Source organism: Canis lupus, chromosome 8 (genome assembly GCF_011100685.1).
Source record: "Canis lupus familiaris isolate Mischka breed German Shepherd chromosome 8, alternate assembly UU_Cfam_GSD_1.0, whole genome shotgun sequence".
NCBI classification, from domain to species: Eukaryota; Metazoa; Chordata; class Mammalia; order Carnivora; family Canidae; genus Canis; species Canis lupus.
The window spans coordinates 14,481,811-14,501,341 of NC_049229.1; the positions used below are offsets into that span (position 1 = coordinate 14,481,811).

General features: G+C 33.6%; 1 protein-coding gene across 15 annotated transcripts in view; it reads right to left on the reverse strand.

Moving 5' to 3' along the window:
• The window catches only part of RALGAPA1 (Ral GTPase activating protein catalytic subunit alpha 1), a 242,119-nt gene that overhangs the window by 97,607 nt on the left and 124,981 nt on the right, over positions 1–19,531 (reverse strand). For all 15 annotated transcript variants that reach the window (XM_038544500.1, XM_038544498.1, XM_038544497.1 and 12 more), the window contains 5 exons: positions 17,066–17,191; positions 13,947–14,005; positions 10,284–10,392; positions 8,856–8,966; positions 4,583–4,651 (listed from right to left, as the gene is read on the reverse strand). In XM_038544500.1, the coding sequence (XP_038400428.1) occupies positions 4,583–4,651; positions 8,856–8,966; positions 10,284–10,392; positions 13,947–14,005; positions 17,066–17,191 (474 nt within the window). The remainder of the gene's footprint in view (positions 1–4,582; positions 4,652–8,855; positions 8,967–10,283; positions 10,393–13,946; positions 14,006–17,065; positions 17,192–19,531) is intronic.

The following is a 19,531-nucleotide window of genomic DNA, read 5'->3' on the forward strand; positions in this document are numbered from 1 at the left end:
ACCATCTGTGTAACATGAAAGTAGAAGATGAAGCAGCAGATGCTGATACAGAGGGTATGGCGAGTTATCCAAAGGGTTAGCTACACTAAACAACAGATTTTCATTGTAGACAAAACAGCTTTGTATTTGTAAAAGATGCCACCTAGGATTTTTGTAGCTAGAGAGAAGTCAATGCCTGGCTTCAAAGCTGCTTCTTTTGGTAGGGGCTAAGGCAGCTAGTAACTTTGAGTTGAAACCAGCATTTATTTACTATTCCAAAAATCCTAGGGCCCTTAAGAATTATGCTAAATCTCTTCTGCCTGTGTTCCACACATGGAACAACAAAGCCTGGATGATACCACATCTATTTACAACATAGTTTACTGAATATTTTAAGTCCAAGAGCTCTGATGGAGATGCACAATGAGATTAATGTTGTTTTTATGCCTGCTATCCATTCTGTAGCTCATTAGGATTAAGGAGAAATTTTTATTTCAAGTAGTATTTAAATACATTTCATAAAGCTACAGCTCCCATAGATAGTGATTTATCTTTAGAATCTGGGTAAAGTGAACTGAAAAGCTTCTGGAAAGGATTCACCACTCTAGATGTCATAAAGAACATTCATGATTCATGGGAAAGGTGAAAATGTCAACATTAACAGGAGTTTAGAAGAAGTGATTCCAAACCTCATGGATGACTTTGAGGAGCTGGAAGATTTCAATTAAGGAAGTAACTGCAAAATTGATAGAAATAGCAAGAGAACTAGAATTAGAAGTGGAATGTGCAGGTGTGACTGAATTGCTACAATCACTGCAGCATTCTTTACAATTGCAAAATACTGGAAAAAGAAAAAAAAAAAAACCAAAAACCCTGTATATCCATACATAGGAGAGTGAGTTGAATAAATGACAGTACATTCACACACTGTAGTAATGATACTATACAGCTGTAAAAAAGAACACAGAACATCTTCATGAATTGATGTATTGTGAATTTCCAGGATACCCTGCAAGTAAAAAAATCTAAATACCAAAGAATATCTAGAATATGTATCTCTTAACAAACAAGGAGGGGAAAAAATATCGTATCTGTTCATTGTGCAGAAAGAATGGATAAAACATAAACTAAAAAACAAAACCAACAGGGATGGGGAGAAAACACTAAAATAGAATACAAACTGAAAAAATAACCTGAACTATATTCAAATGAATTCTATAATCATACTAAAGTGAGGCTAAGGGGAGGGAGAAGTAACTCAAGTAACTTTTAAACACAGCTTTTGAACTATATACTCTTTTGGTAACTATATACAGGCATAAGTATATTCTGAAACTCCTTTTATTTTTCTAAAACTGCACAAAGAAGTAAATATACTGTGAATAAATGTGGATAAAGGAGTTAGGTTCTCATTATTGGGGCAGGTGGTTACAAATATGTAAAGGGAGAGGACAGACTGACCCTTGTGTTGGATTAGAATCAGAGGTGTCAAGGTAAACTCATGGTATTTTAATACACACAAAGAAATACATACATAAACACATACTATTTATTTACATGTGTGTACATATTATCTTTTTTTTAGCTTTATCTCGTGAGAGGGCCTAAGGGAAAAAACCACACACACACAACCCAATGACAATGTAAACACTTAGCTCCCAGATCTTTATTTGAGAACACTATTCCCACTCAACAGAACCAGAGTTCCTTGGGGAAATGGCTAATTTCAGTACTGAGGCAGGAAAAATACAAAATAAGTCTGAAAAATTCTGTGGTGACAGAAATTAAGGATATGCTGAAAGAATAATGAGGAGGATATGACAAAAGGATAAAGAAGCCATTTTAAAGGGCATTCCCACTGGCTAAGTCTGGGACATTTTGAGCTCTGAAATAAATAATGGTAGTAAAAAAACTAAGGATTACAATCCATTGCATAAAATAAGAATTATGATCCCACACTGGTAAGATGGATAGGGAATAAGAGAAAGCTCTTCCTTATCATAGAAAACTAACTAATGACATTAATGTAAAAGTAATGACAGAATTAGGAAACTATCCTAACATCTAATTCTGGTAAGAGTTATAAATGGCTGGCAAAACTACTTAATAAAAGGTTTAAGAAATAACAGGTTATTTATATAATCTCAAAGTATCTTCCTAAAAGATACTTATTAATTGGAAAAGGCAAACTAGCAGCCTGGCTCAAGCTCTTAGCTGCTCATCAAACTTCTGTGACTATCCAAACTGTGTCCTAAAAGAGTGGGAAATGCCAATATACCTAATCAGGCTCCTGAAGGACTACTAATTGCCTACTCCTTCAGCTTCCTGATGCAGGCTAATCGGTAGTCTGACTTTCAGGAGCAGCTGGAAAGGTTGGGACATTAGCTATATGCAGTCTAGCCCCTAACAGAGAAATTGAGAGCTGGCTATTTTTGCTTACTCATTCTGTGCTAAGCCAGGGAAACAGTCGCTGGGAGTGCTGGTGCAAACAGAACCACCCTGTTTTGTGTGTTTCCAGAGAATACATGAATGCGAAGTTCTGTCCACTCCCAGAAGTAGGTCATTTGGGAGCCACTCACTTAGTGTTGACAAGCTCTTTCTAGGGGAAAGGTAGAGACCTGATTTTATTGCTGGAGCCAGTCAGAGGGAGAATACAAGGGGAAGTGCCCACTGGTTCTTAAGAGCTTCCAGAAGGACTCCAGTCAGCACCTGGATGAAGGCTGATTAGAAGCTGGACTCTCAGGCAGCAGCTGGGAAAGTATGCAGTCAACTCTTTCATAGAGAAAGAATGCCTGTCACCTCTGTGCTGAACACTGGGGGAATAGCAATGGCAGGTGCTCACACTCCTGTTAACAAGTGCTCCTTTGTTTCCTATAGTTCTGTGGGCCTTGTGAATACAAGCCCCGTTGGCTTTCAGAGCCAGGTGATTTACAAGCCTATCCCTGGGGATAGGCTTAAAAAGCTTAAAAGCTGGGGTGCTAGCAGCCTCTGAAAGACCCTGGCAGTTGGGAGTTCTCTCCTGACTGTGTCAATGGGTTTATCTCAAGAGTGTGCCTCAATGTTTCCTATGTATTGATGTGGGTATTTCCTGATGCATAGGATCATTCAACTAGTTGCTGGATTTCTCTCAGAGAGAACTGCTCCATGTGTAGCTGTATCTTTGGCACATCCACGGGAGGAAGAAAATTCAGGAGCCTCCTATGTCTCCATTTTGGTGACCCCCTGCTCTGTTTTTCTTCGAAGTGTTCTATTTTGTTAATAACTCTTCTTACTCTATAACTTCTCAAGTGATTACATATATTCCCAGAGTTTAATACTACTCATGTGTTGATGATACCAGTAATTTTGTTTTGAGCTTCAAACTTACTACTTTAGCAATACAGAGTTGCTTTGCTCATGGTTTTGCTGGCATTATTCCTCACATAAAACATAACGAAAACTGAAATTCATCTTTCTCCAACAACTTTGCTCTTTTGAGATTTCAACCTGTATGATTAAGAGATGATGACACTGAGATCTGGAGAATAAAATGCAAGATTAGGATGTGAAAATGGAAAGGAACAGAATAATTTTCAGAGGAAAAGAATCTAGAGCAGCCTTGATTAATAGAGGTTTGTGCAATGATGGAAATGGTATATATTTGTCCATGTGGCTACTGAGCACTTGAAATATGGTTAGCACAAATAAGGAATTAAATTTTTAATATAAACTTTTAATTTAATTTTATTTAAATTTAAAGTCACGTGTGGGTAGTAGTTAGTATCCCGGGCAGCACAGATCTACTAGAATCTCTATAACATGTTATGTACTATGCCTAATATATTTTAAGAAACTAACAAATATATGAACAGAAAAATGGAATCCACAATCAAGAAGAAAAGATTTCAATAGAAACATACCTAGCAATAACACCAATATTGAATTTGGCCGACAAGGAATTTAAAATAATTATGATAAACTGTTAAAAATCTAATAGAGTAGATATAATTGATATAGAAATGCAGATTTCAAGAAAGATATGGAAAACTATGAAAAGAAACCAAATAGAAACTTTAGACTTACAAATACAGTACCTGAAATAATTAAAGGAATCTCAGAATGAATTTACTAAGGTGATTGCAATCCTGTAAAACTTTTTGTGGCCAGGGGGTAGATTTTCCTCTATATGCCATCTCTATTATACATACTCTCCTTAATGGAAATTTCGTTATTTTCTACCAGTAACAGCTATATAAAGATGTATGGTTGCCTTCCGAGTTGATGAATTTCTCAGAATTACTTATTTTCAGGCATAAACAAGACCATAATTTGGCAAGATAAAGTGAAATAATTATAAATGAATAAAATATCCTCCAAGGTTCCTCACATCCAAGAGATTCAAAGACTTTATCAAATAACCATGACTAACTTGAAATCTGAACTAAAATATAATTTGGTTACACTTAAATAATGTAAAGTGGATTTTAAGCACAAGATGAATTAATGTTTGCCATGTAAATATCTAGCTTTGCTAATTTAAAATATAAATACCTTACTAATAAAAAATAAATTAAAAAAATACCTTACTAAACATATATTAAATATCAAACAAAATTTTAATTACCCTCTTATCCATTTCATAAGATGAAGCTTCTGTACTTGGCAAAAGATGGGTGATGGTGGCTATTAGAATCTGTCAGCAAAGAAAAAAAGTTCAAACTATGTTAATGATGCATCCATTAAATGTTAGGTAAAGTGACATAAAATCTATTTGATGAAAGTTTATCCTAAATACATTTTCTAATTCTAAAGACATTATCAATGTTATTGCAAGACTTTTTTTTTTTGCAAAGTAACTTTTAATATGTAAGCTTTTCAATCATTTATAATCCTCATGTGTATGGAACCAAAATTATATACTCTATCAACTATAGATTTCTTACAAATTCAATTCAGGAATCAATATACATAAACATATATAATATGTGTTCACAGAAAAATTAGAGGATATAGATAAGCAAAAGATTTATAAAAATCATCTGCAATTCTATCACTCAAGAAATCTACTCTGCTCAACAAATTAGTTATAGAAGGAATGTACTTCAACATAATAAAGGCCATATATGACAAACCAACAGCTAACATCATTCTCAATGGTGAAAAGTTAAAAGCTTTTCTTCTAAGGTCAGGAGCAAGTCAAGGATGCTCACAATTGCCATTTCTATTCAGCATAGTACTTTAGTCCTATCATAGCAATTAGGGAAGAAAAAGAATGAAAAGGCATCCAAATCTGAAAGGAATTAGTAAGATTATTTGTCTGCAGGTAACATCATCTTATACTTAGGAAACCCAACACATTTCACCAAAAAAGTGTCAGAACTAGTGAATTCAGTAAGGTTTCAGGGTTAAAAATCAATTGCATTTCTATACATTAACAATGAAATGTAAGAAAAAGAAATTAAGAAAGATTAAGTACAGTATTTTCAATAAGTGGTGTTAAGAAAACTGGATATCCAATGCAAAAGAATGAAACTGGACCCCTATTTTATACCACTGACAAAAATTAACTTGAAATGGATCAAAGACTTAAATTTAAGACCTGAAACCATACAACTCCTAAAAGAAAACAGAGGGAAAATACTCTTGATATTGCTCTCGGCATTGATTTTTTGGATAAGACACCAAAAGCTAAAATAAATAAGTGGGACCATATCAAGAGCACCTGCACAGCAAAGGAAGCAAAGGAAAAGTAAAAAAAAAAAAAAAAGGACTTGAAAAGGCAGCTAATGGAAAATGGGAGAAAATATTTACAAACCATATATCTACATTAGGGGTTAATACATAAAATAAATGAAGAACTCCTGCAACTCAATAGCAAAAAAGCAAATAATCCAATTTAAAAATGGGCAAAGAACTTGAATAAACATTTTTCCAAAGAAGACATTCAAATTGTTAATAGATATATGAAAAGGTGTTCCATATCACTAATTATGAGGAAAATGCAAATCAAAACCATGATGAGATATCACCTTCCATCTGTTAGAATGGCTATTTTCAAAAAGACAAGAGATAACAGATGTTGGCAAGGGGGTAGAGAAAAGAAAACTGATACACAATGTTGGTGGGAACGTGAACTGGTACAGCCTTTACAGAAAACAATATGGAGGTTCCTCAAAATATTAAAAATAGAACTACCATATGATTCCCACCCACTCTATTTCCCCCCTTCCCCCCCAGCTCCCCCCAAAAAGAACTATCATATGATTCAGCAACCCAGTTCTGAAGGAAATGAAATCAGTATCTCAAAGAGCTACTTGTACACTCATGTTCACTGCCACATTATTCACAATAGCAAAGATATGGAAACAATATAAATCTGTGGATAAATGAATACAAAAAATATGTATGTGTGTGTGTATACACACACATACACACACACACACAATGGAATATTATTATTCAGCCGTAAGAAAGGAAATCCTGCCATTTATGACAACCTGGAGGGCATTACTGTAAGTGAAATAAGCAGACAGATAGGCAAATATTGTATGGTATAACTTATATGTGGAATCTTAAAGAACCTGATTTCATAGAAAGAGAATAGAATAGTGGTGACCAGGGGCTCAGAGGAAAGGAGGGAAACAGGGAGATGCAGGTCAAAAGGTATAAATTTTCAGTTATAAAAATAGTAAGATCTAATGTACAGCATGGTGACTATAGTTAATCATATGCTGAATATCTGGAAGTTGCTAAGAGTAGACCATTCTCACCATAAAAAAACAAACAACAGTTAACTAGGTGAGGTAATGGATGTGTTAATTATCTAGACCTTGGTAATCATTCCACAATTATCAAATCATCACATTGTATACTTTAAACAATCATGTTTGTCAACTATTTCTCATTTAAGTTGGGGGGGGAAATAAGGAAATTGACTCTCAGGGTGCCTGGCTGGCTCAGTTGGTACAGCATGTGACTCTTGACCTTGAAGTTGTGAGTTCAAGCCTGGTGTTGGGCATAGAGTTTACTTAAAAAAAAAAAAAAAGAAAAGAAAAGAAAAAGAAAAAGAAATCTACTCTCATCTTTCCAGACATGTATGTGTGTACATATTTGTGGGTAAATATGTTTTTTTTTTAATTTTTATTATGTGGTTTTTAAAATTAACATATATTATACATTGAATAGTACATGAATAAATTTGATACAAAAATATGAAATAAAAATTATTAAAAGATGGCAAAAAAGGCACACAATGTTACTCTGGAAATTTCCTGATCTCATTAAATTTTTTATGTGCATGCTAAAAATACATAGGTAAATTTATTATATTTTTATTGTATGCTATTATATTTCTGTAAGTTATTGAATCAAGTAGAAAAATTCCTCTGAATATACTTTACATATTAAAAGGCTTTATTCACTAACAGAATCTAGTATATTAGGGATGCCTGGGTGGCTCGGCGGTTGAACATCTGCCTTTGGCTTAGGGAGTGATCATGGGGTTCCGGGATCGAGTCCTGCATCAGGCTCCCTGCATAGGGCCTGCTTTTCCCTCTGCCTGTGTCTCTGCCTCTCTCTCTCTGTGTCTCTCATGAATGAATAAATAAAATCTTAAAAAAAAAAAAAAAAAAAGAACTTAGTATATTAGATGCATCTGCTTAATACTGGTCGTAGAACTGGGCTTCCTTTCCTAACTATGCAAATAGGTAAACCATTAGTGAAATGCTCTACAATTTTGGGATTTCATTTCTTCATTCAACTAGAAGTTGAATAATATAATAACTCTTCATCTGTAGCCACTGACCACTATATAATGAAGTAATCTACAAAAATCTGCATACTTAAGAAGTAATTAGATGAGTATTAATATATAAACTGATAAAGAAAACAAGGGAAAGGATTTTCAGGCTTTCCTAAATGAAAAAAAAATCTGCTTAAAGAATGATCTTAATTTTCAAACAATCAATCTTAAAGGGTAAAATTTTCAAAATTTTTAAATTTAAAATTTCAGAAATTTTCAAGTTTTAATATTGACATAGTACATTCACACTTACATCCTACATAATAATTATAATAGCTACAGCCAACATTTATTAAAATTTATGTCCTGTAATTTTTATGGCAAAAAGTTCTAAGGACTCTAAAGTATATTTTCTCATTTAGTCTTCAAAGCAACTCTATGAGGTTGAGTGAAGGTATGTTCAGAAGATAGTAAACTGACTCAGGTACCTGGACAACAGGATATTTCAAAGGAATCTCTACATGATTTTGAAAAGATGGGCTGAGTCCTCATCCAGAGGCTTCAAATAACCAGATAAACAACATGGGTCTTATTTTATAAGCAAAGGAAAACCACTCAGCTATACTGTTGGGTTTTGACATAAGTCATATGAATGTGAAGGATGATTTGAAGGAGAAGACCTCAGAAGCCAAGAGACCAACCAGAAAGCTACCACAGTATCACAAGAAAGAAAGAATGAAAGAGGTCAGGTGTTGTATAGGAGACACAGAATTAAAATGAAAAAAAAAAAAATTTAAAACGCAAACTCCATCTATGATTAACTGAAAAGTAAAGGGGATGAATCAAAATAATATCCTGATTCTGGTAACTGGAGGGATGTATATTTTCTCACCTAAGAGAGGCTGAATAAAGAATATATATTAATAAAGACAATGGCAATTATAAATTTGCAGGTAGCTTTTAAAAAACCAAGATCACAGTCTCCTAACATAAAATACAAGGAGATTATCATGAACTTTGATATCTCAAAAAAGCTGCCCGGGTTGCCATAACTTAGCCATGCAAAATTTAAAGAAAACCATTAAATAATTTTATATTTCAAGGTATCCAAATCTAAAGATTTTTAACAGGGCCACAATAAATGAGAAATACTCACTTGAATAATCTTCAAGGGAGAATCAGGCTGATAAACCTGAAGTCTAGGTACATAATGAACCAGCATGTGAAGCATGTTACAAGCCACATGGGCTACTGTTTTATTAGTAAACTGTAACAGTAAAAACAATTAAAAAATATTCATTAATGCATTAGCTGCTAAAAACCTTTAAATTTTATACATTTTTGTCATTGTATATTTATTAAAATATTAAAATAATAATACACAGCTGCAAAATAAAAATTGACAACACATTCCAAAAACACAATTAAGTTTTTGCGCCACCCAGGGATCCCAATTAAGTTTATTTTTAATTTTGAATGTTTGCCTCAATTAACGTTTATTACATTTTCTCTTACCTGGATTTCTGCAACAGCCTGCAAACTGCTCATTTCCTTATCAATCGTTTCCCCATTCCAATCTGCTACAAACAACACTTTCAAATTAATCTTCTAAAGAACTGCTCTGATGCTGACGTTGTCTATGCTTAAAGCTCTTGGATGACTCCCCAGTGGCATAAACTCAAACTTGTTATGGCATAAACTCAAACTTGTTACGCTTAGCTCTCTATGACCAAATCTCCCCAACTCTTCAAGCCCTGACCAAATGTCTCCACTTTCCAAGTCTTCTCCATTACCTACATCAAAGTAATCGCGGCTACCTCTGACCTCAATCAACATTTTATATGCATCACTCATTTGGTTCTCTTAGCTTTGTTTTATTATTACTCTTATTTAATTTAATCCTTTTTAGCCATCATATTATTAATCTCTTGAGTCTAGGATTTACAATTATTTTTCATTCTGGTATACCTCAATGTGACTAGCAAAGCACCTCAAACATTGTACATATTCAGAAATACTTGTCAAGTAAGGAATATTTGTACCTTTTGTGTTTAGAATTCTATATAGATACTTTAAAACAAGTTTTAAAACAAAACTAATATGCATACTTTCACAAGCAAAAAATTTACTCATTCAGACTGTCCAAAAAATCAGGTTATTATTTTTTAACAAATTTTACTCTGGTAACAAGGACAGCGCTTAACTTGAAATAATAAAGCCAAAATACTGAATAGCTCAAGAATTCAGGAAGTATTAAGGAATGAAAAGTAGGTTACAAAAATACTGATTAGGAAAAAAACAACCCTATATATGTTGTTAAATGACACCAAAAGTTGAGATAAAATAGGTTGATAACCTTATATCTTAGTGATACTAAGATATCCTAAATTCAAGAGTAGAACAACTCTGAAGGAAAAAGTCAGCATCAAAGAAATAATGTAATGACAAATTAATAAAACCATTTATTAAATGTTTTAATCTGTAAGGACACAAGATATAATTAACATTTGGAGAAAAATAGTCCTGCATTCTTTATTAATATATTCCACTAATAATATTTTCCACTAAATACATTTTTTTTTACCTTTAAGGAGACACAAATTACATTCAGAGCTTCCTTGATTTGAGGATGATGAGACTCATGGACCAGTTCTTCACAAATCCAAATACCTAAACTGCACAGTGCTACACATCTGCAAAAAAGGCAACCAACAATGATATAAACAGAAATAGATGAGCCTTTAAACAAAATGAAACCACCACCACAACCAAAATACCGACAACCAATCTAGAATGAACAAGCACTGTTTAAGTGAATCAATTTCTTATTCTGCACATTATTTCTTCTTAAGCAAGTGAAAGAAGGAGGAAAGCACATGACCACAAACTCAAAGATTAATTTTCAGTTATAATTTATTACTAAGGTGGGGATAACACACAGGACCGTTGTAACAAACCCATATTAACAAACTGATATTGCCATAAAGCTTCCCAAACAAAAATTGTAACTTTCAAAAAAGGAAAGAGAATGATTTTGATAGCACAAAATGAACTTTAGCAAAAACATGAAGCTGATGGGATGTCGTATCATTTTCTTCCTTCCTCCCTCCCTCCCTCCATCTTTCTTCCTTTGAGATAAGGTGGGGGGCAGGGAGGGAAGCAGAGAAAATTTTAAGCAGGCTCCGTGCACAGCACATAGCCTGACTCCATCATGACCTGACCAAAATCAATAGCTGGACACTTAAGTGACTGAGTCACCCAGGTGCCCCTAAATATTATTTTCATAACTCTTAAATTTAACAAAGCTGATTACAAATTCTTTGTAAAACAAATTGGCAATACAAATAAAATTCATATACTTTATAAACGATTTCCAACAGAAATAGAACCGGTAGAATTTCTTCTATTCCCTAATGTCTTATGAAACTTCATTTCCTTGTTTCAACCGAGTTTTTGCTTGAAAGGTATTATTTGATGATCAGAATCATTAAAAATTTCATCAGTGTGTTCAAGTATTAGCTTTTAATGAAGCACATACTGGTTTCCCTCAACTCCTAAACAAGTCAACTCCTTGTAGTATCCTGGTATACTTTGGCATGTCCTGATACCAACATTGTTTTTGTTTTTTGTTTTGTTTTGTTTTACCGACATTCTTAAATTCTGTAGAATGTTAAATTCCAGAATAATTGAATGCAGAAGTATCTTTCATCCTGAACATAGTGGACCAGAAATTTGTAAGTCTCATCTTTCAGTTTATCACAGTGTTCATGCTAATAAATTATTTACTAGCAAAACTACCGGTCTTCTAGGCTAATTCTACTACTTTATTTCTTCCCTATTGTTACCTACCCATTAATATTACATATCTAAATAACCAGGTTTCAGGTTTGGCAGTGGAAAGACCTATAATCCTAAAGTAATTATGAACTCTGAAGTGAAGCAAAGCTCTCCATGGGCGTAACTAACCAGCACAGACTGGGAGTAGAATGCTTATTAACACGTTTTTATAATAGAGGGGTAAGATCAATTTGTGTGTGTTTCCTACATTCCTCAAGATAGCAAAATAATCTAGATCATTTCTAGAATGGCTCAACTCTCTTCTCCTGGTCTAATTTTGGGGGATAAGCTTCTAAGACCTTACATTCCTGAAAGGAAAACAAGTTTAGAAAATGCTTCTGTTCAACTTTGGGATTTTCTTACATTTTCAAGCAAGCTATTGTGTTAATGATTTCCAAGTCTACTTACAGGCAGCTATATGTTTTAGGCTTCAGTGTTCTTTCATTTCAGAGGCAACATAGTGTTTAAAAAAAAAAAAAAAAGGCAGAAGATCTAGATTCTGAAGCTCTAGGTTCAAATCTGGTTCTGCCACTTATTATTTATGCATCTAATAAGGCTCTGAAGACAAACTGCCAGGGTTTTAATCATGGCTCTGCTATTTCTGGATGATAGGGCAGATTATTTAAATTCTCTGGGCTCCCATCTATAAAAAGGAAGACAAAAATTATACCTATATTCTGGAGCTGCTGCAAAGATTAAATGAGGTAATAAAGTGTTCAGAACAATGCCTGGTACATAACAAATGTTAGTTTTCTAAGCCATCAGTTTTTTTGCTAGCAAAGCTGGAAGAATAAAAATGATTCCAATAATTTCTGAATTGTTATGAGGATTAAAGGGAACAATGATAGGAAAACCCTTGTGAACTTAAAAGATTATCATTATTAATCATTAACACAGAAAATGTTAAAGAAATAATATTGAAAATCATCAAATTTGGAGTTAAGGCTACCAGAAATATAAATATGGGAATAATGGAAAAGACAATGTTTTCTGGAATAGCTGCCTAGTATTAAAACTAATGTAAAAGAAGGATTTACTCAGAGATTTGTTTTTAGTTAACTTGGCTACTGAGAAAAATATGCCAAGTGAATTAAAAGGCTGGAGCTATTTCATTTAAGCAAACTGCTCATTTTACATTAATTCTAGTTGCTGTTAAAAGGTTTAAATTACAATTAGAATCCAAATAGTCAAAGCCATAATCTGTATTTTTATGAAACTTGAATAAAAAAATGTGCAGGTGTTAGGAAAAAAGGAAGCTTTCCAGACATGTAGGTCAAAAAAGTAGTAACATAGACTACCGTTGAGGCTGACATATTAGAATTAGCTTCAAGAAATATAAAATATAAATTAATGATATTTTCGGGAAAAAAAGGAACATGGTGTGCTACTGGCAACCTGTTGATTTAAATCTCAGCCTTTCTGGAAAATTTTAAATAGAAAATGACAGTTTTCACTTCTTAACAAGGCATTTAGAAGGGAAAACATTCTAAAATCTTATTATTTATATTGTACTTTTAAAAAATATCCTGATAAAATATTTATAAATCCTCCTACAAGTATTTTTTTCTACAAAAGAAATCTTTTCTTTTAATTCAATTGAACAAAAATTCATTGACTACATGTCAAGGTATTGCAAAACAGATAGTGACAAATATAACCTGAAAGGAAAGTAAAATATACTTAAAATTAAAAGAAATCATTTTATTAGTTTTAAAATTTTTATTTGTTTAAAGAGAGAAAGAGACTGCATGTGAGTGAGCAGTGGGGGGGCAAGGGCAGAGGGAGATAAAGAGAAAGAATCTTAAGCAGGCTCCATGCCCAGCACAGGGCTGATGTGGGGCTTGATCCCATGACCTTGAGATCATGACCTGAGCTGAACTCAAGAGTCAGACTGAGCCACCCAGGCACCTCCCCCCAAAATTATTTTAAATATAGAAAATAAAAATACTTAAAAAGGTATTTTTATATTTTTAAATAGGATTTTATTTTTTTAATGAAGGAAGGTTTATAAAATCATGAAAAAATATTTAATGATCTTAATAATTTAAATTTATAATTCAGAACAGCTTTTGTACATCTGAAACGATGGGGACTGCCAAATAATTCAATCAACTTCTACAATAAGATTCCAAAAAGATAATAGTCATGTCATGTCAAATCTTAAAACATCTGAACTACCCAGGTGCCTGTGTAGCTCAGTTGGTTAAGCGTCTGCCTTTGGCTCAGGTCATGATCCCAGGGTCCTGGGATTGAGCCCTGCCATCAGCTTCCTGCTCAGCAGGGAGCCTGCTTCTCCCTCTCCCTCTATCCCTCCACCTTGTGTGCATGTGCACACAAGCACTCTCACTCACTCACTCTCAAATAAAATCTTAAAAAAAAAAAAAAAAAAAAAAAAGAACATCTGACCTACCGTGCAGGACCAGAAGGCTCATCTCTTGCTGAGCTTAATACAGTTTTGATTATAAGTTCCTAAAATAAAGGGGAAAAACCAGTAATGATTAAGATTTCATTCATTCATTCATTCAACAAATATTTATAAATAGCCACTATGGGCCCATGTGCTGCCCCAGGTGCTAGGGATACAATGGGGAAATTAAAGAATCTTTGTTCTCAACTTGCAGACTTTATTAATAGAGTCTAATATTACTCATAAAATTAGCTAAATAAATAATAACATGGTATGAATATTTGTATTCCACTCAAATTCTTATACTAAAGTTGAACCCACAGATATAATGGATGGTAGTAGCTGGTGCTTAGGTCATGAGGATGGAGACATTATGAATGAGATTAATGCTCTTATAAAAGAGACTACCATAGAACTCCTTAGCTCCCTCCACTCTGTGAAGACACAGTGAGAAGATGCCAGCTATGCATCAGTGAGAGGGTCCTCACCAGAATTCAACTCTATTGGAGCCTTGATCTTGGACTTATCAGCCTCCAGAACTGTGAGAAATAAATTTCTGTCATTTATAAGCTACCTAGTTGGTAGTATTTTCTTTTGGTAGTACTTTATAAAAGCACAAATAGACAAAAATAAATAATTTCTGAAATTTATAACCAAATATATATATATTAAAAAAAAGAATTTTTCCTGATTAAAAGATTAATAAAAAGCTCACTATAAGATAATTATTATTTTTTTTACTATAAGATAATTAAAACAGATTTAATTGCTCAAAAGTATGAGCATCTTTTCAAAACTCAGAAATATTCATTTAAAAGCAAACCTTTTTTGAATAATTTTAATTTGTAAAAAATTATAATGTGTAAGTTTGAGGATAAGTGCTAAATAATAGTTAAAATTATGTAAATGAATAAAATATTCAAAAGGGAGAATAAACAGTAATTATCTAAAGAGAGGATCTTAAAGTTTGTGTTTATTAGGCAGATAAAGAACACTAGTGTATTTGGGAGTCCTAGAATATGTTGAGAAGCAAGAAGTAAATCAAGCTAGATCTGTGTAATGTAAGTCAAAGTTGAAAAGATTTAGGATGGTCTGTAATACCAACATGAGACAGATACTATAGTGGCTAATTAAGGAGAGGAAAACAAGAATGCCACTAGGCTTGATAATTAAGAATCTATTTGTTCCTTTCTTTAAAAATCATTCATTCACTCATTCATTCATTTATCCAAAAAGCACTTATCAGCTACATAGATTGTAAGGTCCTTAGAAGAAGTAACCTTCTACACATCTTTGTAAACCTAGTATCTAGCCCAGTGGCTGACAATTAATCAGGTATTGTTTAAGCCCAAGAGCTTTCTATGTAGGAGATCCTGTCTTAAACGCTGGAAAGAAATAGATTAAGATACAGTACCTATCCTCAAGAAGTTTACATTCCAGGGAAGGAGGCAAACTTGTAAACAATTACAAAATAAGATGACGTATACAAGGTTCTACGTGAATAAATAAAACTTCAGAAAGTCATAGATACTTCACAAAGGGGTCTTAGGTAAACAGGATTTTGACAAATGATCAAGGTCAAAGACTAAAATTTTTTGTGTTTGGTAACTAAGAGAGACAAAAAGAGGAAAACACCTCTATATAATGGATGTTTCAGGCAGAAAGAAATGCATTTTCAAAAGCCCAAAATCGAAAAACAGCATGGTACGGTCCATGTGGCTATGTGGCTGCAGTTTAGAGTACACAGGGAACTGGTTTCAGTGAAAATGTAAAAATTAAATATGACCACTATGACATGTAATTTCCCCTTAAATCTTCAGTTACCTGACAGAGAATCATCATTTTCTTAGGCTTTTTGCTTTCTTGATTATTAGAATTACCTTTTATTTTGGAGATACCCCTTTACGAAAGTTTTTGATTTTTTAAATCATTTCAGCCATTACTACCTATACAATGGCCAGAAGATAATAAGGCTACTCTGAAATGCAGATCATAAGTAATAAACCGGGCTAATCCCTAATAAATTCAAAACTGCCTAAGCAAATTAAAACTATTACCTATCCCTGACCTTCAGGATCTTCTGAAAATAGAAGAACCCAAAGATATTACATCTGTGAAGACCAAAACTCAATTTGTATAGTTTTTATTAACTCTCATTGCAAGTTTGCATTGACCTATACAATTTTATGTGTCAGTGAAATTCACTTGTTTAACAAATGTTTCTAGAGTACCAGATGCCAAGCAGCATGTTAAGCTCTGAGGATATAGCAGTAAATAAGACCTTGTGGTGTTTATTTGTCTGAAGTATAAATCCATACACTAAACAAGTAATTACAAATGTAAAGAGAAATATAGCTGGTATGAAAGGTACATGCAGAAATCCAGAAAACTGGATTGAAAAAATTTCTTTCAGAGAAGGCAAAAGTCTAAAAAAAATTATCAGCATGACTTTTGAGGTGTTATAATGATTCAGGTACACAGGATCCCCACCGCAATTTCACAGTTTCCTACAGCAAAATGGAATATTCCATTACATTGGTTGATATATCACATTGGGAAATTAGGAAAGAGAGACAAATTTTTTGTAGGTTCAGTTTCATCTCAGTCTTAGAAGCCTTAGAAGTAGCATAGTATCTGCCTCATAAGATGTTTCATTTTTTTTTTTTTTTTTTTTTTTTTTAATGATAGTCACACAGAGAGAGAGAGAGGCAGAGACATAGGCAGAGGGAGAAGCAGGCTCCACGCACCGGGAGCCCGACGTGGGATTCGATCCTGGGTCTCCAGGATCGCGCCCTGGGCCAAAGGCAGGCGCCAAACCGCTGCGCCACCCAGGGATCCCTCATAAGATGTTTCAATAAATGTTCTGTGAGTGAATGAAAAAATCCTAAGATACTGACACATGAATGAATTCAATAATGAGAAAATGTTTCCAAAGAAGTTATAAACACAAAAAAGACTATGCTCCTACTGGACATTTTAGTCTTATGTCTGAGGTGTACAACTGGTTAACGTTCTTTCACAATTATGTGAATTTCTAAAGGAAAAGAATACAAGTTTTATCGAACATATACGGTTATTAAAAAGGCCATTTAAACACTAAAAATTAGCATCTGATTTCTTACCTTAACGTCTGTAAACTGAGACACAGCAATATCAGGAATGTTGGGATGGAGAGCAGGCAGTTCACAATATAAGTTAGGAAAGCAAACCAAAGATCCCAGAAGAACTTGGGCTTCCACTCTTGGTGCCTATGTATCAGATTTTTTAAGTCTTTAAAATGTATTTGATTATGTCATTTAAACTGCCAGAAAAGTTACTTTATTACCTAACCATATTACAAAGAGAAGTGAGAACAAAAGACAAAATTAAAAAGGAAAGAGGAAACCTAAAGATTCAGGTTTTCACTTCTACTTTCCACATAAACTACTGCTATTCTCAATAAGTATAATGAACAAAGAGCAGAGCTCTCCTTAAAAGCAGCAAATAAGCAGAAATTAGCCACAATGGGATTGTAAATAGGAATATAGCTTAGCTAACAGCATTAAATTACCCTAATTTTGAGAATAAATACAAATACTTTTATTATTTTTTAATACTTTATTTTAAAGACAACTCACACACCACAACATATTGTACTTATGACTAGATGACTCTATGTCACTAGATTGTATTTGTTACTATCTAAGGATAAAAAAGTAATTAAGGATAAAAACATTAACTGTAAGAAATAGGCACTAGTCTAGATGATGTTTATGGTATTTTGCACATGAGAAAAGCATTGCCTCTACTACTTACTAAAAACAGACTTTATGCTTGGCCTACAGATGAAGGTAACTTTTCATCTTTCTTTCTCAGCTGTATTAAGCCATTTCTGAAGTATCAGCACTGAGTATTTTCCTTCTTCTACCTTCTTGCATGTCCAAACACCAACACCTCCCTACTAATACACTATTTACCAAAATACCTATAATATTCATTTTTATATTTAATGATCTCTAACAAAAATGCTAAAACAAATCTGCTAGAAATATAATACTCCTATTCACATAAAACAAGAATTTGTCTCCAAAAAATTTTCCTTACATTTCTAAATGTGGAGTAGTACTTTATTATGATTATCAACAAAACCACTCATTTCCATATTTAAAAAGTAATCTAGATCTGCAGATAAAAGACAACACTATAAAGGGAGAAGGTAAGCTTGTAGACACTATCCCACTTTAAAATAAGCGACAGGGGTGCCTGACTGGCTAAGTCCGTAGAGCATGTGACTCTTGATCTCAGAGTTGTAAATTCAAGCTCCACAATGGGTACTGAGATTATTTAGAAGAATAAAATCTTTAAATAAAGAAAGTAAGTAAAACTAGCTATAAAAATGAAACTGATGAAAAAAAAAAAAAAAACCACCCAGTATTTAATGAAAGAGATTAGCTAAGGGTTTTTCTTTAAAGTTGGAAAAGGTAACTAAGAACTATGTGGATATAATGGGAGCATAACTGTAAAGTGATTATAATAAGGAAAGGCAAATCTAATAAATTATTTTGTGATCTGTCTGGCAGGGGGAGAAAGGAGGCTACTGGTTAACAAAAGGAAGATGGATGTGTGTGGGATCTAAAATGGAATCCAAAGAGGAAGATTTGAATTGTGTATCTCCAACATAATCCAGAGAAAAGATTAACTTTAACCTTATAGGAGAGAGATGAGGTGTCATGTTTGATTTCTGGAATAATTTGTTTTTCCATGCGGTCTTTCTCAACAAGTGTTCCTCATATAAACCACGGAAATGATTATTCTTAAAATTATTGCAAGGATGTTACAGAACTAGTATCCTTCTAGATGCATAGGAGGTATATTTAGTCACAAAAAATGGATGCCCGGGGGATCCCTGGGTGGCTCAGCGGTTTGGCGCCTGCCTTTGGCCCAGGGCGTGGTCCTGGAGTCCCGGGATTGAGTCCCACATCGGGTTCCTGGCATGGAGCCTGCTTCTCTCTCTGCTTCTCTCTATCTCTCTATGTCTATCATGAATAAATATATAAAATCTTTAAAAAAAAATGGATGCCCAAGGACATCAGGGCTTAATAATTCTCCTGCAGAATCTTGAAAAAGTGCAGGAAATGTGCTGATCAGTCACCTAGAATAACTGGCCTACAGAATAGTAATTATTTTCACAGTAAGTTGATGAAAAATTACAGTAATTCATGTATCAGTCTCCTCTGAGTTCTATCAATTTATGATAGTACCCAAAAGACTGATAGTCTGTGTACACTAATACAAAAATAGCCTTGTAACTTACCATCTTTATTTGCCTTCCATTTAATTTACTCCTAGATTAATACACTTATTTTAATATTGTCAAAGCACAGATTCAAACATCTCTTTACTTTAAAAAATTTAACTGTTTCTCTAATATAGCATTATCACCTGATCCCTCCCATTCAAGACCTTCCAAAGGTAGTCTAAGGCAGTGATTCTCAATCTTCAATGTCCATACCAATTATCTGGAATATAGTTGAAACATGCATTCTGTTTCAGTAGGTATGGAATGAGGTCTGAGACTCTGAATTTCTTTTTTTTTTTTTTTAAAGATT